General features: G+C 46.0%; 1 protein-coding gene and 1 long non-coding RNA gene across 21 annotated transcripts in view; one reads left to right on the plus strand and one right to left on the minus strand.

Moving 5' to 3' along the window:
- RAPGEF1 (Rap guanine nucleotide exchange factor 1) overlaps positions 1-23,918 on the minus strand; it is a 118,159-nt gene that overhangs the window by 23,361 nt on the left and 70,880 nt on the right. For 8 of the 20 annotated variants that reach the window (XR_014559993.1, XR_014559994.1, XR_014559995.1 and 5 more), the window contains 9 exons: positions 23,210-23,366; positions 19,896-19,984; positions 18,862-19,014; positions 16,087-16,210; positions 15,045-15,228; positions 13,473-13,943; positions 12,496-12,698; positions 11,227-11,388; positions 1,032-1,322 (listed from right to left, as the gene is read on the minus strand). Coding sequence is in view for 16 of the 20 variants with exons in the window: in XM_083721331.1 (XP_083577457.1) it covers positions 1,032-1,322; positions 11,227-11,388; positions 12,496-12,698; positions 13,473-13,943; positions 15,045-15,228; positions 16,087-16,210; positions 18,862-19,014; positions 19,896-19,984; positions 23,210-23,366 (1,834 nt within the window). In the remaining 4 variants the exon portion in view is untranslated. The remainder of the gene's footprint in view (positions 1-1,031; positions 1,323-11,226; positions 11,389-12,495; positions 12,699-13,472; positions 13,944-15,044; positions 15,229-16,086; positions 16,211-18,861; positions 19,015-19,895; positions 19,985-23,209; positions 23,367-23,918) is intronic. The other 12 variants (XR_014559992.1, XM_083721333.1, XM_083721338.1 and 9 more) reach the window with 4 other exon arrangements.
- LOC310836355 lies at positions 1,036-9,150 on the plus strand. Its single transcript, XR_014560031.1, has 4 exons — positions 1,036-1,122; positions 5,342-5,552; positions 6,503-6,617; positions 7,257-9,150. It is a non-coding gene; the product is annotated as an uncharacterized lncRNA (long non-coding RNA).

Genomic DNA, 23,918 nt, shown 5'->3' on the forward strand with positions numbered 1-23,918 from the left:
AGGAGCATCGCAGTTGGGAAACGGGTCTCTTGAAAACCAAGTGACTAATCTGTGTGGAGGGCTGACACAAGCAGATACCAGCTTCAGATGGCAGAGATGAACGGCCCTTCTGAATTATATTCAGAGGAAGACTTCACACTGTCACGTGAAAAGGTTCACTTTTAGAATGGGTAAGGGCAAGACTCTCCCCGCATTCAGGGAAGTGTCCCCCCACTGCCATCGCCATTACTGGTCTTGGTCCTTATGACTTTGGGGAAGATGCCCAGGGTTCCAATCAGCAGACTGAGCAGGACGTCCCCCCCCCTCAAAAAAGCACCGGTGTTAGATTACTCTAGCCTGCAGCAAGTGACCTAATGCACAATATTGCCATCTAAAGAGGTGAGCCTCCCTAAGACCTCTCTAAAATTACCTAACTGCGGCACTGATTGGGATGTACTGCTTCACTGGAAGGAGGCAAACAGAAGAACAACTCATACAGAAGTGAGATGAGTGGGTCTTTTATGGGTAGGTGCTCTGGACTCACAGGGCCTCTCATGACATGCAGATTGGGAATGACTCCTTTCATGCCTTAGAATATTCTATGCATCCTACCCCCCACATCGAGGTAAACCATTTTAGCGATTAGTCTCTTGGTTTCCAAATTTGGCATGCAGCTGAATATTCGTAGAGAGGGGAGCAGGGAAGACAACCTGCATGAGAAACAAGAACCACCAGACTCTCAAAATTAAAATAATCAGGATCACTTGGGGCGGTGGCCTCTCCTGCAGGTTGTGCTCCTTGCCTTCCACCCCACCAGTCTCAATGAGCACCAGCCATTGCTGCTCCTAGATGGGTGTGGTCAAAGTGCTGGTGAGCTGGCTGGCAGCTTTTGCAGATTAAGCTTGCAAGGCTGATTTCAGGCATGCCCACCTTGTTCTCTTTCCAGCCATCCAACACGCAACCCCCCCCCCCATCATGATCAACACAGTGCACAAGGCAACCTAAGCAGCCTACAACAGAGAGGTTGCCTCGAACGGCCAAAGAGTTCTCACCGAAGATGTCTGGAGAGAATCAGTGAAAGAGGTTTCAGAAGGAAGGCAGACAGAAGCAGTCCCACTAAAGCTGCTCTCCTGAGAGGAAGAGGTAACCCCGCCATCTGCAAGGCCGAGAGGCTGGCCGGCTGCGGCAGACCCTGCCGCCAGGTCAGAGTTCGGAGACTGGTGTGCAGGTGGGAAGCACAGAGGCAGGGAGGAGGCGGCGGAGGCAGATGAGAGAAAAGGAGGGATGGAAACTTGGCTGCGAGGCACAAAGTCTTGGGAGAAAGACCTGAACACCGATTTGTACTGCAGTGGGTGGGGAGAAGACAGCAACAGTGGTGGAGAAGTAAAAGGGCCAAGCCAATGGGGAGGGATTTGGGGAGCAGGGGGAAAGGAGAGGAAGAGAGACAGAGAAAAGAGAAAAGAAATTAGATCAACAGCAGCTCTAGGCAAAGTCACAACGTCAGCTCTAGGCAAAGCGGTCCACGGCCAAGGCGACACCATCGCATCAGCCTCCTTCCTCCCTTCTCTAATTCTTTTAATGTTTCTGCCATGCCAAAAAAAATGAACTGGAGGGCATAGCTGGGACTATGTGCACTAACAAATAAACGAAACATTCTGTACCACAGGAAGTGGCATTCTGCAGTCCACATACCATGATGCAAATCGAGAATATCTACATATTCCTCTTCTATTCTGCACAATCTATTCTGCTTTTTAAAAACAAAACAAAACAAAACAAAACAAAACAAAACAAAACAAAACAAAAGCACTCTAGATTTCACAAGTCAATGAGCCAGACTTGTAAAAAACTCAAAAAAGTAACTAGTTTGCTCACTCCTTCTTGTTCTTTTTTACTAGGTTGTGCTCTCATGATGGCTGCAGAAGAGGGGGAAGTCCTCTTCTTTTGCACCCAGCATGAAAATTTGTGATATCAACCTCTTAGCAGACTATTAATTGCTTCTTTAAACGCCTTCTATCTAGCAGACTGGTGGAGGAGAGACAGAGGTGAGAGGAAAATTCCCTTCATTTGTAGCCAGCACAAAACCAAGTGGACTAGTTGATGAGGAATGGAAAGATCTGTCATTCTTCCACCAGCCTGCTCTCTTGCCTGCATAAAATTCCCAGCCATCTACGGTGAACAAGAGGAGTTGTTACTGAACAGTACTTAGCTACAGAGGAAGCATTTACTCTTGACCATTGATACTGTTGTCCAGTAAACCACCTGGATTCTGATGTGTCAACAGGCACTGCCCATACACTTACAAGCTTGCCATTAATTTTGCAGCCACACGGGTTAGTAACTTTAAGTATAATAAGAATTTTAAAAAGAGATTTTCATGAAGCTGAACTCCCTGTATCTAAGACCACTTCGTCTGCTTTTTCTGGACTGTCGTGGAATCACAGAATGCACAGATCTCTGGTAGTGTGCAGTATGTTTTCTTTTTTTAAAGGTGCTAGTCCATATGGCTTCAAAAATAAGCTGGAACATACAAGGACAATGCCCAGAGGAAATTCAGCACCTGCAGCTAGGGTTTGCAGATGTTAGGCAGCAGGGCTCCAGAGTCCCGCCAAGTAAATTTAGCCCAAAATAGCAGAGTCAGAATTTGGAAAATTGCTTTGCATGAGTTACAGAATTCATAGAAACCTGCTTTCCTTGGTACAGAAGTAACTATTTCCTTTGCACATGGCACACACAACACTTGACTGCACCCACATGAAATCCCAGGCATCGCCTTCTTTTCGACATGTGTCCATAGTGGGTGCTAGGATCTGCTTCTTGATAACAGCCTGATGCTGGCTGGGGGCAATTCCCATATTACATAAAAACAGGATAAGCTTGGAACGGCATCTATGAAAATGTATTGATAGGCTTGCCTAAACAACAACGTTTTTAGCAGGCATCAAAAAGAATACAGCAATATATGCCTCTGCTGTTGCCCTAAGAGCACAAACTCCCACCAGAATGGTACATTCAAAATTTTAAGGATTTGTTAAAAACAAAAGAAGTCTCTAATCCCTATAGATGCAAAGATACCAGAAGGGGGACTGCTGAGTAAGATCTAGGGGGGCTTCAGTGCCAAGCTTAGCCTCTAGCCACTCCGGCTGAATTGTCAAACAAGCAGAAATTATGCAAACTTACTAAAAACAATGGAGAGCAGATGATATGGCATTTGCTCTATTTGTATAATTTATGAAGGTTGTGGAATTAAAAGAGCTGAGACATGTCCCTGTCAACCAGGCACTCTCCAGATGTTTTGAACTAAAACTCCCGTCAGCCTCAGTCAGCCCACAGGATCATCCCTCCATCTCCCTCCCTCCCCAGCTCAAAAAATCAGTGCACGCGCACGCACGCATGTGCATACACACACACACACACACACACACACACACACACACACAGTGAGTGAGAGAGTGTTAATCTCTCTTGGTTAAGGAGTAATTGGTTTTACAATGCACACCTCAGAACAAGACCTCAAGAAAGTGTCAGGGTTTTGAAAGAGGCAAATGAGCCATGCCAGATCAGTCCCAGAGACCACTGGGTCTTCCCAACTGTGCAAAAAAAAAAGGAGAGAGGTGCTGACAGTGTTGTATGGTGGCTAGAGTGTCATACTATGGCCTGAAAGACCACTGTTCAGATCTCTGCTTGGCCATGAAGCTCATTGGGTGACCTTGGGCCCTGTCACTACCCCTCTCGGCCTAACCTACCTCATTGAGTTATTATGGGGATTCAGTGAGTGGGTAGGAGAACCACACATGGCACTTTGATCCCCTTGGAGAAAGGAAGGTGACATATGAATGCAATAAATGAATTGTTGTTGGGCTGGGCTCTTAGCACACTTGGCACAGGAGTTTCTTGAGCTGTGAAATGTCAGGGCAAAATAAAACAATATTTGCACAAAGAGCTAATCTGCATTTTGGTGGACACACAAACAGTCATCCAATTTCACACTTTAAAAAAAGTATTCAAACAAGTTGCCCCAGGTGTAAAACCAGCATTTGCAAGACTTCATGGGGCTACGAGTTAAAGCAGGTTGCTAACAGACAACCTGTCCATTGAGCACTCATCCTGATTTGCTAAGGAAATTAGGCTTCATTGGCTATTTAGTGAGTGTTCGTTCTAATTCATTTACAGGGAGGAAAGATGACACTGGGTTGCCCCACACTTTTAGGTGCATTTCCCCTTCACTTTCCTTACCACAAAAGTCTGATCTTTTGTGGAAGGGGGTCAGCTTCCACAAATCTAAGTACAAATCTAAGTACAACCAAAACTTGCTGGCACATGACTCACACCCCAAATCAGGAACAGTGTAATTTATTACCTTAAACCCCACCCTCTGCTATTGCCTTCCTACATGATGTTATTTTGCTCTTCCTACATGATGTTATTTTGCTCTCTCCACTTCAAATCCCTTCCTCAAAACCCAACTTTTCTTTCTTTCTTTCTTTCTTTCTTTCTTTCTTTCTTTCTTTCTTTCTTTCTGTTAGCAAAATGTATGTACCACATAATGATAATGATGATGATAACAACAACAACAATAATAGCATAAAAATCTCTAAGAAACTTTACATAACTATGGTATAATATATCCATTAAAAACTAGCAATAAAAAGAGACTATTTAAAAACCAGTAGATATAAAAGGATTACCGGGAAATAGGTAAAACCAACAGTTACACACACACACACACACACACACACACACACACACACACACACGTACATAATAAAATTATGTGCCTAAATAGGTTGGCCAAAGCAAAATAAGTTTTTAGCAGGAACAGGAAACAGGGAAGGCTCCTGTCTGACACCAACAGGTAGGGAGTTCCATAGAGTAGCTGCTGCAACATGCAAGAGACTGATTACTTGCAAAGGAAAAGCAAGCACTGTACAGGTCTTGTAAAATAGCTAGTTCTAGCTTTATCCCCAAGTCCTCACTACCAAATGTCTAAGTACATCTAATTGCGACTGGGCAGCCAGTGCAGTATAATGGTTAGAGTGTTGAACCAGGACCTGGGAGCCTAGAGTTCAAATCCTCACTCAGCCATGAAACTCCCTGGGCTAGTCACTGTCGCTCAGACTAATTTACCTCACAGGGTAGGTGTGAGGATAAAACAAGGAGGGGGCAGCACCATCTCTGAATGCTTTGAATAGCTGCTTTTACAGATAATCTACATAAATGTTACGAAATAAAGGGAAAAAAATCTTGAGCTCCTTGAAGGAAAAAGTGCTATATGAAATGCAATCAATAAACGAATTGCTTGCAGCCACCCCTTGCTAACTTCCTTGATCCGTTGTTCTTTTCCTGCCCACTGTCTGGACAGAAACCCACATGCAGCCTCCTACTACTAGAAGGCTAAAAAAAGGTCCCACCCAAGACAGAGAAGCCAGCGGCTCACACTTTACCTCCCGACCGTCTACTGATGGAGCAGTTTTCCCCTTTCCCGAATCGAGCGCAGCCTGCCCAAGACCGTCTCCCATCTCCCGTCTTTGGGACTTGACTGGATTTTCCATGCATAAAGAATTGAGAAGAGGGTAAGCAGGGGGTGGGGGGCAGGGGGGTATTCTGGGTGGCTGAAACTAAAGGTGTATGGAGGGGGGAAGGAGAGGCATAAGAGGAAGATACTGGTTTCCAGATGAGGCTCTTCTTGCCCCTCCCTGCCCGCTTTGTTCCAGATGAGCAGAGCCAGTGGGAATGTGTGTGTGTAGGGGGTGGGTGGAGGGGTCCTGCACCATCAGCCTTTGGTGCTGCCTCAGTAACCCCGACAGCCCTAATCTCCATATTGATTCTGGGTCACGGACAGCAGTTTGGAGAGTCTCTCGTGCCTGCCTGGCCCGAAAACATTAAATCCCCAGTTAAGACTCTTGGCTCATGACATCACCCTAGCTCAGCAAATCCCATTCTGCTGGCCCAGGCTGCTTGATACCTTTGGCGTGATCAGCTCAGCCTACTGGGGAGAGATTTGTGGAAGTTGTAGGTTGGAGGGTGTCCTGTTCAGGATCTAGTTATTTCACTGCACACGCATGCTCTCTTACTCTCTGTTTTAGTGGAAAGCTCAGTAGTTAAGAGCACTGGCTCTGCATGCCAAAGGACCCAGCCTCTATCCCCAGCATCTTCTATTCCAAATCATGAAGACTATAGTCTTACATTACATTTAGATGAAGGATAGTAATTCAGTGACGAAGCACCTATTCTGCATGCAGAAGGTCCCATGTTCAATGCCCAGTGGCATCTCCAGGTATAGCTGGGAAGGTCCCCTGCCTGAAACCCTGAAAAGCTGCTGCCAGTCAGGGTAGGTCATACTGAGCTGGGTGGAGGTTTGACTTGGTACAAAGCAACTTATTGGGTTTCTGCATAATCCAGCGCTTGCGTGAGGGAGACCTTAGGTTCAACCCTTGATGGCAACTCAAGCTCGGTCTGGGGACATCCCCTGCCTTAGACCCTGGAGAGCTACTGCTGTCCATCATTGTCCCTTCTGTTTTAGCAGGTCCTAAGCAACCAGGAATGGAAGATGGAACTGATAATAGAACCAGCATCATCACGAAGAATAAAAGGAAACAAGTTAGAAATATCAATTCAGGACTGAAGAGCCACAAAGGGTACAATCTGACCAGACTTAACTGTCTTTCTTTCCTTTCTAAAAAAGTTTCTAGTTCTTATGCCTGTCAACAGATACTGGAAAATATACGGGCAATGTCTGCTGAAATCTCAATGACAGCCATCCATCCATCCATCTACCCACCCTCCCACCCACCCACCTAATAAAATGCATACAATGCTGGATTGTAAAAAAAAAACCCAACAACCCTCAAAGTAATTTTCCAAAAAAAGATGAAACAATAAAATTATCAATAAGAAAAAGAACAATAATTTAAGACTTTTGAAAAGTCAAACTAAGAATAGACTAAAAACAGATTAAAACTTGCATCAGTTTTCTAACATTTGGGTTTAAACAGAAATGTTTTTAGTGGGTGTGTGCAAATACAATTCCTAGTGGTCTGGGGGTAGGTTGGAGCTTTGCTCCTCTGCCTAATGGAGTGCCCCTCCTCCTCACCTGGCAAACTCAGAACAATGCTGCCGAACAGAGCTAAATGCAGGCTTGTTGCAGAATTTATGCAAATATGGTTGCAAAATTTACTGAGCTTGCAGAAGCGCGTGCGCACGCACGCACACACACACACACACACACACACACACAGAGCATTGCCTGGATACAATTTTTTTTATTTTTCTTGAAGGAGGCTACTGTTATGATTTCTCGAGGGACTGTCCCCGCCCCTCCTTGGAGCAGATCAGCATGTCTGGAATCAGGCAGTGGAATCTTAACTATGCAGTCATGCTGGGACCAGTGCCAATTATGAAGCAAATATTTAACAATATGCGTGTGTCTATATGTGCCGGAGGGCGTGGCTGAGAAGGCTTCAGGTCTTTTGTCTACCTGGATATCCTCCTCACTGATCGCCGGCTGATAAACCAAAGCAAAGCAAACCTCTCCAGAACACACTGGTGCTTCCACCCCTTAGCCCACACTTCTTTCTTTCTTTGAAGGATCCAATAGCCATGAAGAGGGACCATCCAGTCCACAGAATTGCTACAAGCTTAACAAATCGCAGCTGAAGATTTAAACTTGGAAGCTGTCCGGCGCCTGTGGGTTCTCCCCCTTCTCTGCCTCCTGCAGGGTCAGATGGGTTAAAGCCAACAGCTGACTGTGGCCTGGAAACCCCCCAGCAAGGGCTCCTCTGTCAAGTGAGCAATTCTCCAGTGGGAAAGAAGAACTGAGGCAATGCAGAACAGAAGCTTTGGAAGACAAGGGCTTTTAAATAATAAAGATGAAATGGTCAGCCAAAATCAGCCTAGGGTCAAAGGAAGAGATTGTGTGTTTGTTTTTGTTTTAAATAGAAAGCTAGCTGAATGAAGACCAACAGTTGTTACTTTGGGGCATGATTCATACTGCCAAAGGTTGCAGAATTCTAGCTGATTGGGAGGGTCTTGGGCAATAAGCCTAGTTTGCCAAAAGATTAAAACAAATAAATGGCACTATAAGTGGCAGGAAAACACACAGGAAAGTGCAGGGTGACATTTTGGCTCTGACACAATGTCATCTAACTTCCCTGCAATCGAATCAGGATGAAGGCTCACTAAATAGCCAATGTCGTCTAAGACCCCTGCAAACAAACCAGAACAGGTCCTTAATAACCTGCTTGTCTTAATAACCAGTAGAGGACAATGCCAGAACTTAGAATGCGAGGAGGTAACTTAAGTGAGGATGTCTAAATGTGTGTCTCCAAGGAGAGCAAGGTAAAGTGTTAGTCTCCCAACTCAAGAGGACTGGCTTTAAACAGTGCGGGCTAGAAGTCCGGCTCCTTTACCTTGATTTACCTTTATTTGCTCACACAAAGCTTACGCAGAGGCCACACACTGCATGGTACTCACTAGCATTCATTCTGAGCTTGGGGAGGGCAGTTTTACAGCAATGAGCATCCACCCTGATTTGCCAGGGTGTTCAAGTGTGTTTCCATGTCTTCCTGTTAAACATTTGTTCATCCCACACTTTTCGGCACATTTCTCCATTACTTTCCTAAGTTGTTGTATTTTAAGTGGATTTGTTGCACTGGGCTAGGGCAACCCAGTGCTTTAAATCACAGCCACCACACAAACCTAAAGTTCTGGTTTGGGCCTGAATCCCTCACACTAAATTACTGACCATCTGGGGACACCCTGGACCTGGATAAGGGTTGAAAACATGGGTCTGGCCACTGGCTCCCAAGAAAATCACTCTCTTTCTCAGCTTCAATCCCCTTTTTGCTAAGGGGGAAAGGGTGATCTTAAGGCACTGCTCACCCACCTCCGGGGTAATGGTTCCATTTCACTACCAACCTGAGGAGCTGGGGCTGGCATTTTTATTTATTTTTTTGTTCTCACAAGCAGAATGGGTAAGGAGACTGCCCTCTACTAAATAAACAAAATCTATCATATTGGTTTTCTACATTCTTCATTTTTTAAGTCTTAAGATCAGTTCTCCTCAAGAAAATTCATCAATATTTTTATGCAAATTTCTAATGACTATATTTTTTGTATGCAGTTTTTGTCTAATAAACATGTTTTGGCAAGCAATTTCTCCTAATATACAGCATTTTTGTATGTATTGTTTTACTAGATAACTGCATTGCAAAATCTGGAGAAGTGGGAATTAGGTATTTTCTTATTAAAACAAACAAAAATGCATTTCTTTTACACCCCTATGTAAAACCAGTTCCTGGAACTTTTCTCTACCCTGCCTTCTTCACAAGAACACTACTGATTTAAATGCATAGTGAAGATGAGGCCTTATTTCAGAGAGCCAGCAAAAGTGACACTCATTTTCAGTGGCTGAATTCCACTGCTGCCACAGAGCAACCTCCCTCATCATGGTACCTCCAGAAGTTGTCGGGACTCCAACTCCCATCACCGCTGACCATTGGTTACATTAGCTGGGGCTGATGGGAGCTGTAGTCTAACCATGCCTGGAGGCTACCAGGTTAAGGGAAAGCAAATGAACTACAATTCTCATCATCCCTGACCACTGCTTGTGCAGGTTGGGGCTTATGCAAACACCTGCAGAGAGTTGGGGGAGGCTGAAAGATTCTAGTCCTGATAGAGAAGGAAGAAAGTATACTCCAAAATATTCCAAAAATCAACTGAACATCACCAGGGAAGGAAACAAAATGGCGCAGAAGGAGCTACTGGGATGGAACTAGGAAAAATCCTCTATAGCACCCTCATTTATTACACAGTTGATTTTCAAAGGCAATGGATGGGTGGGCAATACAGCACGTGGTTCTGGATGCAGAAAACCTAAGAGTCAAATCTAATTTCAAGGCTTGCAAGCAGCAGAGCTAGAATAGGCCCCTGCAGAGGACCGTGGAGAGATGTCGTTGTTCAGAATAGGTTAGGTAAGTACCATTCAACCTTGGATCCCTAGATGTTGTTGGACTACAACTCCCAGCATATCTGCCCATTGGCTAAGGGTGTTTCTCATCATGGGACTCCCTGGCAAATGTCCCTACTCCTGTCAGCTACTAGCCACCTCTTGCCCTCCCTCCCATATATTCCTGCTGGATGCAAGGTGTGGAGCTTACCTGAAGGACCAGCCCAGACACTGTGGTCTTCATCAGAGGCTTTTCTCTGTGTGCTTTGACTGAGGCCGGTATGGAGTGACCCCATGAGAACAAGCCCTTTTCAGTGGCGCCTGCCCTTACCCTCCCAGTTTGTGGAATGCTCTTGCTAGGGAGCTTTCTGGCCTCAGGTTAGACAGTTTTTAGTACTCAGACCCTTGGTAGTGAAGCGAGCCTCTACTGTGATGCTCACATTTGAGAGGGGTGTGGTAGGACTTGTCCCACTAATTGGATGAGTGTTTTACGAATGCTGTATGGTACAGTGGTATACTCTGGTTTCACCTCAGATTGTATAAATCTGTATGGTACAGTGGTTTAACATTCAATTCCTTGTCCCAGGGAACTCTGGGAATTATAGCTTCATGAGGAAAGTAAGGGGTCTCTTAATAACTCCCAACACCTTTAACAAGTTACAGTTCCTAGGATTCTGTGGATGAAGCCATGACTGCTTAAAGTGGTACAAAGTAGTGCAGTGGCAAATTCAGAAGCGCAGGGTCCCTTCACAATTGCCATAGCTATGCTCCCTCACAGCTGATGCCCCTTGTCAGTGTTCCTAAGTGCTTAGCTTTGGTGCATGCATAACAACTTCTCCAGAGTTTGCATAACAACTTCTCCAGAAGTTGTTCTTCTCCAGAGTTTCCCTAAGGAGTCAATCCTCAGTGGCTGGCTCATCTCCTTTCACTCTGATTGGCTCCAATCAGCTCCAATCAGCTCAAAGGGTGAGAAGACTTCTCAGTAGCCGAAAAGCTCCTCTTTCACGCCAATCAGGATGCTGGAGACAGGGATTCTTGCTGTGGAAATAGCTATCGGTCTCTGACCCCTCCCGATCCCCTGCAACACCATGCCTCTGGTGGCTTGTTGTTGCTTTAAATGTATGGTGCAGTTATGGCCGGTATATTTGGCACCCAAAGAATCGCAAACACATTGCCCCCTCCCCCACAACACACACCCCATCGCCATCTGGGGCAGTAAATCACAACCGTCACCCCCCCCCCACCAAAGAGACAGCAGGAGTCAGCAAGACAAGACAAGAAGTCCAAAGTTAGTAACTCACCGAGTGCACAGGAAGGGTGCTATGCTGGTGGAGGAAGGAATTAGAGATGGACATAGTGAGGCCCTGAGCCGTGCCGATGTCCTCGGTGGCGATGGGCACTTTAGGTGGCTGGACACAGTAGGAGACAGAGGAGAAGGAGGAGGAGGCAGCAAAAGAGGCCTGCTGGAGGAAGAGAGAATGAGAGAGGAAGAGGAAGAAAGAGGAAGAAAGGAGGAGGAGGGAAGAAAGGGGGGAAAGAATGGCCTCAAGCCAGGCCCTGCAAACTCCCAGATCAAACAGCTGACAGGGGCAGGATCTTTTGAGACCTGCATAGCTTCTTATTCTTCTACATTGCTAAAGGAAATAGATGAAATTATAGAAAAGAAGGGAATATCTGCAAACAGGATCTTTGTTTCATTTCATTGTCTTGCAGTGCAAGTTTATGACGAAACATCTAAAATTCAGAACCGGCTGCCTGTGTTTGATTTGCCATGTTAACTGTAAAGCTGGGCTCTCTCTGCAGACAAAAAGTCTGCTACGACTTTAAATTAGAAAACACCAGAAAAGGGAGATTGTCCCACAAGAACTAACCCCCCCCCCAAAGTGTTTCGCCATTTTTGAGAGTTTCTACTATTTAACTATTATGGAATTCCCATAATGGGTATCTGGTTGGCCACTGTGAGGACAGGATGCTTAACTAGCTGGGTCCTGGGTCCTTGGCCTTATCCAGCAGGGCTCTTCTTGTGTTCTACATCCACTGTCTGAGACAATATGCCTCTGAATGCCAGATTTGGAAGCAGGAAGAGAGCTACTGCACTCAAGTCCTGCTCACAGGCTTTCCATTGGCGCACCTGGTTTGCCAATGTGAGAGCAGAATGTTTGACTAGATTGGCCCCTGGCCTGGAGGTCTACGGTGATAGCACAACCTCCATGCCCAGTTGATGAGGAACAACTGGAGAGCACTGTTGCACACAAGTCCCACTTGTGAGCATCTAGTTGACCATGGTGAGAACCAGATGCTAGACTAGACAGGCCTCCTTTGGCCTGATCCAGCAGCCAGGCTCTTCCGATGTTCAAATCCAATGCCTTCACCCTGGTGGCTTTTGGGTCGTATGGTCAAGACCCTATAAATTACCCAAGTACGTGAAATAAAAACAAAATCATCTATAAACATTTGGTGGGAGAGAAAAACTACAAGTAATGGGGCCTGTCTCCTCGGCAAGGTGGATAAAACGAATCTGAAATGCATCACATCTGGTGGGTCAGGAAGAGGAGGAGAGGAGCACTCACCAACTGCCGCTGTTTTGGTGGGAGGGCAGGAGGTGGAGCAAGATCCTGCCCAGAGTCGGCACTGCTGAAGGAGTCGTTGAACCCATAAACCTCCATCAGGTGCTTGTTCTTCTGTTGGTAGATGTGTTCATTCTGCGGCGTCTGGTAGAACATAGAAGGCTGTGGTTCTGAGTAGTCCTCTACAAACTGCATATAGGCCATCACTGGAACAGAAAAGACACAGGAGGGTGTGAGTGGGTTACCCACCTGGGAGGCTTCTGGGGAACCTTCCCTTCCCCAGCACCACTGGCTGCATCAATGGATCAAGGTATAGAACCAATCCAAGCTATCTTTGCCATTTCAGCTGTGTGGTAGCATTTTTTTAAAATGCAAAGTGATGTGCAAATGTGGAGAACTGAAAATTGGAAAAATGAACTGAGAGAAAACTTCCAGACTCCAGCTCCACCTGCAGCCAAAATGGCTAATAGTCAGGGATGATGAGAGATGTAGTCCAGCAATATCCAGAGGGCCATAATCACCTTGCCTGTGATCTGGGTCATTACTGTCTGCACTAACTGGCAGAGCCTCTCTAGGGTTTCAGGCAGAAATCTTTCCCAGCCATTCCTGGAGATGGCAGGGATTCACCCTAGAGTTCCTACATGCAACCATGTGCTCTACCACTGTGGAATGTTGGAAGTACAACAGCAGGGATCATTCAGTTGGTATGATTGGCTATGTGGTTCCAAGGGAGTTTTCCTCCGTAGATATGGATGTTTGTCTTTCTGCTATGTACATGAACCAAAAAAGACAAAACCTCTCTGTTCCTTTCTCCTCAAACTATACACAGTTTTTTTCTGGTTTGCACACGGAAGTATTATCAGGCCTTTTTGCTCTAGACCCAATCTGCATTATTTTAAGTGACTCTGCTAACATGGAGCCCCTTCCTGAGCTGCAATGGGCACATGAGCCACGAGAAACTGAGTCAATTTCGCACTTACTGTGTTTGTTTTTCTTCTCTGGCAGAGGTGGCGGTTTCTCAGAGTCACTAGTGGAGTCCGGAATGAGAAAGTCAGTGAGAAATTCAACAGGGGCTGGGGAGTTCCCTGGCTGGAAGGGCAGCACGGTAGCAAAAGGCGTGATGGTCATAGGGGGGAGCAGGGTGGGGTTGTGCAGATCGTCCTCTGAAATGTTGTCATACTGCGAAGGGTGCCTCTCGAACAAGACACGGCAGCCGGAAGTATCAAAAGTAGGGTTGACTGTCCCCCTCCTCTTCTTCTCTGGAAGAGCCGGAGGGACCTCAGCAGCCAAAGCGGCCGCCGCTGGCAGCTGGAAAGTGCGTCCGTAAAACGGGGAGCCAGCCTCCCCCAGAGACTCTGGCAAAGGGCTGAGGGCGGTGGGCCCCTGCTGAGGTAACTGGTCGGCATTCGAGAGGTCCTGCTGCAGGAACTCGTAGTCTGGATCATAATGATCTGTGGAGAATAGAAGAGAGGCAACCATCAGGAGACTGAGCAACAGTGAGCCCCAACTGCTAGGTCAGAAGGGTGCTGATACACATCAGGACAGACTAGCAGTGGGTGGTGCCCCTTGGGACTGGTGGGGCAGAAGCAGAGGTGGATTTAAGGGAGCACGGCAAGTTCAGTCATACTGAGCGTGGAGCATCAGGGGCACCACAACTATTACATAGCATGGAAGGCAAGAGGTGGGGAGGAGGAGGTGCCAAATTTTGGCGTCGCATACGGCACTGCTGATCATTGAGGCCCCAGGGTCTGCCACTCGCAGGAAGTCAGGGAGGCCAACAGTAAGTGGCTCCACACACAATGACAGGCAGAGCCAACTAAGGCCCCATCAACACCATATATTTCAAGTACTACGACACCACTTTAAGCGGCCATGGCTTCCCCCAAGTAATTCTGGAAGCTGTGGCTTGGGAAGGGTGCTGAGAGTTGTTAAGGGAACCCTATTTCCTTCACACAACTACTATTTCCCAGAGATGCCTTTGAAGAGGGAGTGGCTGTTAAACCACTCTGTCCTGAGCATTCAGCTTCAATGGATAATCCTCTCTCAATCCAGTTTCTCCACACCATGCATCATTTTTACTATACACCTCTATTACATCTCCCTCTTATTTGCCTTTTTTTTAAACTGCACACAAAAAGCAACACCAGAAAAGGGCCTTCTCAGTGGTGGCTTCCTGTTTGCAGAACAGTCCCTTCCCAGCAAGGCTCCACTAGCAGCTGTCACTATCTGGTCTTACTTGCCAGGCAAAAACATTTTTATTCACTCAGTCTTCTGGCCCTTAGTTTTCTGCTCTCTTTCTTTTTTAGCGGGATAGGCTGAGTAGAATAAAACATAATATATACTTTATCATTCTAGGCTGTCTCCAAACGTTTGTTTCTGTAAGTTGCTTTGAGTTCACATTTGTGAAAAGGAGCTACTAATCAATCACCATCAGCTTAGATGCTACAGAGGCATTTCTAAATACCAGGCCCTCAAAACCCAAGCTCCAGGGTGCATGTACCCTGTCCCCTTTCCCCTCTCCAGGTCCTCTGGCAAGAACACCCACTCCCTACCTAGCGTTTCACAGCTTGTGTTGCGGGAGCACTGCCCGCTGTCACAGTCCAGCGAGGAGAGCTGCTCATCGGATTTGCTGAGCTTGCCCATGCTGTTGTATGGCGAGAGGCGGGGGGATTCCCCGCCATAGGACTGGCTGCCTCCTGACAGCCTCCGCTGCGCGTAACAGTCTGCATCAAAATCCTGGAGGCATAGAAGAAGAGGAGGAGGAGAGTTATGTTTGTTTCATTTATTCAAGATATTTATTTTATTTAAATATTTACAAGCCACACTTTCATTAAAAATAAATAACAAAGCAGTGCACAACAAAGGCATGATATAATGTGAAAACATCAATAAAATGCTTTCAGGTTTTAATGTGTTTTGAAAAGTTAAGGTTTTGTTGTCTTGGAATGTTTGGGAGTTGCATTGCGGGAATTTAGTTTTATTTATTTATTTCGTTTATATTGCGCCTTTCCTCCAAGGAGTTCAATGTGCTGTACACAGTTCTCCCAGTTGTGGGGGTGGGGGCAGGAGGGTGATTTGGCAGGGGTGGAGCCAAAAGACCTCCCACACACATGGGGAGAGCACCAGCTGTTTCCAGCTGTACGTAAAGTATATAACCCCCTCTATGTTTATCTACTTAAGAAACTAGGCTTCTCAACCTTTGCAATAAAACTGTCTCACCTCCCTCCCCACCCCTCTAAAAAGCTGCACGCACATAGGGGCAAAGGTAGTCTATAACACACCCAGACCCAGATATACAGATCCAACATGGAACCCTTCCTTTTAATAAGTGGGGAGAGGGGCCAACATGTGTCTCCATCACTGTGCTGGGCCAGGCCAAGCCTTTCAACTTCCTTGCCCTGTACAGTGACAAAATAGGGACCAACATCATGCAGTGCCCACTGGTACTCTGCACTTTCATGTCCCACCACCAGCAATTAAATCGTGTTTGGGGAGGCTGCCAGTGCAGCCTTGGCAAGCCAGTGGTCCGCTACTCAGAGCAGAAAACTAGATGGGCCAACAGTCTAAACCGGCACGAGGCAACTTCCGACTTACCTGCCTATTTATTCCAATTGGCAAACTGGACCCACTGGTGGTCCGGCTCATGGGTGCCACAACAGCCACTCTAGTGGGAGATGGTGCCGACTGACGTTTCTTCGGCGGCAGTGCAGGGGGAGGGCTGTGAAAGGTGGGTCAAAGAAAAACATGAACACAACAATGCCAGTCAAGTACTTCTGGATCAAAAAGCCACAATAACCATCCCTAAGAAGGTTGGGGAAGGGCCATAGCTCAGTGGCAGAGCATTTCCTTTGCATAAAGAAGGTCCCACGTTTGATCCCTGCTGGCATTTCTAGGTAGGGCTGGGAGAGACCACCACCCTCCACCCAAAACTCTGGAGAGCTGCTGCTCCTGATCAGTGCAGACAAGATGGAACTAGACTGACCAGTTGTTTCTCAGATGTGGAGTCTCTCCCAGACCTACCTGAAGATGCTGGGGAGAGAACCTAGGCCCTTCCCCTGAAAACAAAGTAAGATTCCAGTCTTCATGGTTCTGAATAAAGTACAGTGGTGCCCCACAAGACGAATGCCTCGCAAAACAGCGTCGCTTCGCTAGATGAATTTCCCTATGGGCTTGCTTCGCAAGACGAAACGTCTTGCGAGTTCTTTTCCTTTTTCTTAAAGCCGCTAAGCCATTAATAGCCGCTAAGCCGCTAATAGCCGTGCTTCGCAAGACGAAAAAACCGCAAGACGAAGAGACTCGCGGAACGGATTAATTTCGTCTTGCGAGGCACCACTGTACTGATTTAAACAGGAAAACCTAAGAGGCTTCCTTCTAATGAGATAGACCACTGGGTCCATCTAGCTCAGTACTGTCTACACTGACTGGCAGAGGTCCTCCAGGGTTTCAGGGAGGCAATCTTTTCCAGCCCTACCTGGAGATGCTGGAGATTGAACCTGGGACCTTTTGCAAGTAAAGCAGATGCTCTACCACTGAGCTATAGTCTTTCCCTCATTAGCTGCTACAGTGGTACCTCCGGATGCGAACGGGATCTGTTCTGGAGCCCCATTCACATCCTGAGCAGAACACAACCCGTGTCTGTGGGTAGCGATTTGCTGCTTCTGCGCATGACGTCATTTTGAGCATATGCGCATGCGTGAGCGGCAAAACCTGGAAGTAACCTGTTCTGTTACTTCCGGGTCGCCGTGGAACGCAACCTGAAAACGCTTAACCTGAAGCTACTTTAACCCGAGGTATGACTGTATTTCCTTCAAAGGATGGAGTTTCTCATGAAGTTTGAAAATGGTAGTAAAACCCAAACCAACCATTCCTCTGCATTCAATTAGGGGGGGGGGGGAGAGAGTTAATTGTTCCTAATGGGGCTGACCAAAAAAACACACACCCCAAGCAACCAGATAATGGTAAGATTTTCTAGATGCCAATATGTTTGCAAATTGTTCTGTTTCTGGGGCACGCCCATTGCCCCAGAGGGTGTCTTGATGTCAAAGCCCTTCAACAGTGAGAAAGCTGCACAGCCAACTCACACCAGTGACCACAGAGCCTGCAAAAGGAAAAGAATCTCACACGATTCTCGCAAGCCACACAGTATTTGTTTGCATCCCCCATCACAGACTTCAACAAGAAAGGTGTTGCCATTTTTCTTAAACAACCCTGAACAGCTGGGTGGAGGGTCATAAGAAACATCACACCCACCCACCCAACTTCTCAAAAATATGTAAGAAGACTCTTGCTGGATCAGGCCAATTGCCCATCCAGTCTAGCATCCTGTTTTTACAGTTGCCAACCTGATGCCTAAGGGAAGCTCATAAGCAGGATCCAAGCACAAGACACTTCTCCCCTCATGCAGTTTCCAGCACTTAGTATTCAGAAGCATTACTGGATCCAGCCATGGAGGCAGAACGAAGCCACCATGTCTAGTAGCCATTCATAGCCCTCTCCTCCATGAATCTGTCCAGTCCTAATGTAAAGCCATCTAAGTTTGTGACAGGGACGCAGGTGGCGCTGTGGGTTAAACCACAGAGCCTAGGACTTGCCGATCAGAAGGTCGGTGGTTCGAATCCCTGCGACGGGAAGAGCTCCCGTTACTCGGTCCCTGCTCCTGCCAACCTAGCAGTTTGAAAGCATGTCAAAGTGCAAGTAGATAAATAGGTACCACTCCAGCGGGAAGGTAAACGGCGTTTCTGTGTGCTGCTCTGGTTCGCCAGAAGCGGCTTAGTCATGCTAGCCACATGAACCGGAAGCTGTATGCTGGCTCCCTCGGGCAATAAAGCTTAAGGAAGATAACAAGAGTTTCGCTTTGTCTTCTTTCACTCTTTTTTGCTTTATTTCTGCATGCCCTTCACCCCTATTTCCATGAAACCAGAAATGAATGCACCTGCACCCACTCAACTTATGCATCTAATCTCACCTTGCTTAGGAAATGAGAATGTTTTCCAGTACCAGTGGTTTGTGTGGCCAATGTATGCCTGCTCAGATGTGCACACACTGTACAGATACAGACCACACACAGAGACAGACAGATCATTTCCAGCCTCTTGTCATCAGCGCAGGAAATGCTGCGTTTTACTTCTGCCCTACCAACCCCAAGAAGTACCGCACCAGCCACCCCTGGGGTTCTACAGTCCATTCACACAACACAAGACAGCAGCATGAACCCAGAACAGTGCTGGTTCTCTGCCGGACAAGCTGACATGGAAAGGGTTCTCTAAAGTCTGAAAACCTCTGAATGACAACTAGTTAATTATTTCAACCCTGACTGTAGTAACAAGAGGCTACTGAGGCAACTCCCGAACTCATTTCTTCCAGCTGTACCTGTTTTCAGCGACCCGGATGCAGGGAAGGGGAGGCTTGGGAGGGGCGACTTCTTCGTCCATAGGATCCGTCAAAACCTCTGTTGTCTGAGCAATCCCTGTTGTCTTGTTGAGAATCTCCATCTCACGATCCGTCAGGGGAAGCTCTGAAGGGCTGAGAAGGATGGAAAAAGCATGGCTTGCTTTGTATACAGCATTTGCAGCATTATGGTTCATTTGGCATTGTGCACCAGGGGCCCAGAGAGGGCGCCAGGCGCTGTGTAGAACGTACAAATATTTGGAAGACCCAGTCACTCACTCTGGCCCTTTAAGAAAGCACCTTTTCCCACATGCATGTTTAACAATTAATTGATATAACTTAAATCAGTTCCTCTCCCTATATTCCTTTTGCTCATACAACTATTTAGCTAACGCATAAATGTACCCAAATATAATCAATTCATTAATTAACTACTAACCCCATAGGCAGGGTACTATTTTTTAAACACTACAGTCTTTTAATTTACTGGATAAGAGGATAGCACAATACACAAGCATTTGATCACATCCACACCATACATTCAAAGCCTGTGGCTTCCACTTAGGAATCCTGGGAACTGTAGTTTGCTAAGGGTGCTGGGAATTGTAGCTCTGAGAAGGCTAAACTTTTAAGCTTGGAGCCGAGTTTTACTCAAAGCAGACATGTTGAAATTAATGTGCCTGCATTAGTCATGCCCAGTTATTTCCATAGGTCTACTCTGAGTAGGATCCACATCAGATAAAAGCCTACTATACCCATGATTTTTTTGGGTGGGGAAGTCACAACAGTTAAAGGGCTATGAATGTTCCTTAAATGTATGGTGAAAATATGACCTTATGTTCCACGGATTCAGCAGCAAACCAGAGCAAGAGACCCCACTGAACTTGATGCTGCTTCCTCCCTTCATCTTCCACTATTTCTCTTTTGGGTGTGTTCCCTGCAAACAACTGATACAGGCCTGTCCCACGAGTAGCTTTGGTTTCTGACTGCTTCATCAGACACTCTTTGTGACTCACCTGTCCGTTGAAGAAGCAGGTATGCTGGGTTTAACGGGGCTTGTGGGGGACGGGTGTTCTTGCTTCTCAATGGTGAGCTTCACCAGCTCCTAATGATAAAATGGAATACAGGACAAAAGGGAAGGCTCAGTCAAAGGCCGCTGCAACTTTATTCTCCACCAGAGAAAACTTGTTTCTATTCTGCTTCAAGGTTTTGGATTTTTCAAAGCCCCCAACCCCTTCCAAAACCTTCACTCAATGCCCTGGACAGAAAGAAATAGAACAGAAGAATGTGAGAACTGGAAAGATGCCTTAGTGGTCTAAACCATGAAAAGCTTACATTGCAAGGTGTAAACACAGCAACCCTGAAAGAAAGACCTGCTCAACCTCTGCTTAAAAGACCCCCTCCTGCAACGGAAGTCTGCCAACTCCAGGAGACAGTCCTGTCCACTTTAGAAAAGCTCTGGCCTCTTTGACATTTCACCTAATAGTGAGCTGAGATCTGCTCCCTTGCAATTTCCACCCTCTGGCCACAAAGAGGACTGAGAACTAGAGAAGTGTAATAACACAGGACAGTCGGCTACCGTCTTTTCAGATTGAGGCCCCTCTTCTAAATCCCAGCTTTCTGTAGAGGGGCTACTTCTCAGTTTCACTGACTTTGCTGTTCATAAGAAGAGGGGGGCTCTGGATCACACCCTCTAATGCTGGTAAGCCTGCTTCACCACCACCCCAACCTCTCTAGCTTCTAATTCCCCTCCAACACACATCCACATGCTGATGAGTCCATGAGGGCTAGCACCTTGCTGGCTTTAAAAACTTTTATTTTCAGGATAACGTATGTTTCCAAGATGTTGAAACCTGTGCGTAACCATGTCAGCACTTGTGTGGGGTAACAAAGCAAGAAGTGACACATGAATTGCAAGGTAATATACACATGGAAAACAGCTCTCTCCATGCAGACTGGTGGCTGCCTGGGTTTGTGTTCCAAGCAGGCTTCGAGAGTTGGTTCATTGTAGATCATAGCATAGACTGTCGCTTTTCTGAATTCTCATCTACCATGATGCAAAAAATAAGGAGGGTTCAAGCAAGACTTCCAAACAAAGGTGTATTGCAATGAAATGTATGTGTGTATTGAAATATATGAATGGAAATTTCATGGGAACGCAAGATACATCAAAGAGGGAAGTAGCTACTGGAAAGCGGAAGCGGAACGGAAGAGGTTTGCTGGACTTTCAGAAAGGGCACCAGGGGGAAAGGGTCGGGGGGGGGAGTGGGTGTGGCTCTTTCCTTTGTATAGTAGTAGACAACATTTCAGCTGAGCAAAAGTTACTCTTTCTGCTCACGACCCTCTTCTATCTAGGCAGCTAATCAGCATTTATCACAGCCCAGGGCCAAGTTACATCTGGTCTAAAATGTGTGAAGCAGGCTTGGCGATGGCGTGTGGTCTGGGGAAAAGCAGAGCTGTTCAGAGAGATTTGGAAGGCTACATTTGGCCCCCTGACTTGCTTTAGATCCTTGCTCAAATCCCACCGTTTATATGAAGCTGTTAGCTCAACGTTTTGTTCCTGTGCTCTCCTACAAATGAGCCTACAATCTACAGACGTGCTTGTTGAGCAAACCATCACACTTTTCCCCTGCTTGTCTCTGTGCTACTTCTCTCCCTTTGCTGTTTGCCCTGGATGAAATTGTGGGTTGTGAGTTCTTCAGCGCAGGGACCTGTCTTTATACTCAGTAAAGAACCATACGTGCTGATTAAATAGCAACAACAATACAGTGGTACCTCGGGTTAATAACTTAATTTGTTCCGGAGGTCCGTTCTTAACCTGAAATTGTTCTTAACCTGAGGCACCACTTTAACTAATGGGGCCTCCCGCTGCCGCCGCACAATTTCTGTTCTCATCCTGAGGTAAAGTTCTTAACCCAAGGTACTATTTCTGGATAGGCAGTCTGTAAGCTGTAGGTACCACTGTACTGTGTTGCCTCAGAAATTCTGGGCCTCTTCTAAGGAAGTGTACTGCTTTTGTTTTAAAATCAATGTAACTGGTTATCAACAGCTAAAATTTGATGGCAAACATAGAAGATGGTTCCCCCAAAATACCACAGCTGCACAACCACAGAAGCCAGAAGACTGGGAGGTGGTTTTCATTTCTGCATCAGATTCCCACAGCTCAATATGTTAGCCTAGGCACCACGGTGACTTGTCTGAAGAGACAGCCGTTTATGACTAAAGTTTTAAGGATAGCAATGTTGCTTTTGTATTTGTGACATTTTTGCAGGCGTGCGGAATACAAGTGGGTTACGCAAAGCTCCTAGAATATGAAATCCTTCTTTAAAAGGTAGCTCATCTCTTCTGGCAGACTTGGTCAGTTAACAAAACAGAATTAAAACAACAACCCTAAATGCAATGATTGCCACTTAACACAAAGGAACTTATTACTTCCATGCCAACAAATAATAAAGTAGCACAGCCCCAAAATCAAGTGGGCTGCCTGATACTGATGCAGAGGATTTCAGTTAAACTCTGCATGGCGAGTAAGGACTGTTTAACATTAAGAGGAAGGGCCATAGGTCAGTGGGACACCCATTTTGCAAGCAGAAGGTCCCAGATTCAACCCAAAACATCTCCAGGTAGGGCTGGAATAGACGCCAATGAGAAACCCTGGAGAGTTGCTGTCCATCAGTGTTGACAATACAGAGCTAGATGGACCAAGGGCTTGACATGGGGTTCCTCCAGATGACAGAGCATTTCTGATTTCCTTGCACAAAGCTTACCTGGAGGTTAGACTATATGAGTAGCATCCAACTAAGTTCTATTCAGTGTAGACCCACTGAAACTTTTTAGAGCATTCCCCCATCACTTTACTAGGTGCAAAAAAACCCCCAAAACACAAAAAACCAACCCTTTTAAAAGTGGATTTGTTGCATCAGAGTTTTAATCCATTTTAACTGTACAAACCTAATGTTCCGGTACATGCTTAAATTCCTCTTGCAAATTACTTATGGTCTGGAGGTGACTTAAGTAGAACACAGCTGTCTATGCTCTAATAACGATAAAGTTAATAATAAACTACAACAGATCCACCTTGCAAATCAGGATTTCAAATGAGAAAGGTATGCTTTATTGGGGTGGGGGAAGCCCCCTAGGAATTCTACTGTTTCTGACCAAGTTATGAGTGCAGATGCATTTGAGGTGTGTGCTATAACTAAGCATCTATAGAAGTGTGTCAGAAGAGCCCAGCCTTAGTATTGCTACCATCAGTTTTGAGACAGCCCGTTCTCATGGTGGGAGCAAGGGGTCTGAGGTATGGTCAGAAGCAGAGACGACAGCACTGTACCTTGACTCCATCCAGAACAGCCTTGATGACCCCTTTCACTGTGTTCACCACCTCTTTATCTTCAGAGTTCAAACCCTCCAGCATCACCTGATCAGACCAACGTATCAGATTGCCCAGGCTCTGGTACACACGGCTATAGCAGGAAGAGATGGCCGAACTGCAGGAGCAAATAAATAAATAAATAATGCATTGGCATGGAGAATACATGGAGAGAGGTGTTTCAATAAAGGAAAACTGCTAGGGGGAAATCCTTTGTCACAATACATTTTATTCTGATGTACGACTCACCCAGTCCCCAATTTGAAGACTATTAATTTTATATTTAATAAGCAAGTCAAGATAAGCTCATCCCAAGTCTGACGAGGAACAGTTAAAAACAAACAAACAAACAAACAAACAAACAAACAAACAAACAAGGCTCTAACTACTGAGTCACTGCCTCACAACAGTCCCTGAAGCTTCAGAATAATCTTCAAGGGGCTGCCCAACAACCCATGCTGTACCTGTGCCCACCCTAAAAAAATCAACCAACAATTTGCACAATTTTCTAGGGAGACTATTGAGGGTCAGATTCAGCAGAATAGTTTTGCCAGCAGGATTCTGCGTAATGGGTCCCAATAATAATAATAATAATAATAATAATAATAATAATAATAATTTTATTTGTAAGTCGCCCATCTGACTGGGTATAATAATAATAGTTTTATTT

This window comes from Podarcis gaigeae (genome assembly GCF_964106915.1).
Source record: "Podarcis gaigeae genome assembly, chromosome: Z".
In the NCBI taxonomy this organism is placed as follows: domain Eukaryota; kingdom Metazoa; phylum Chordata; class Lepidosauria; order Squamata; family Lacertidae; genus Podarcis; species Podarcis gaigeae.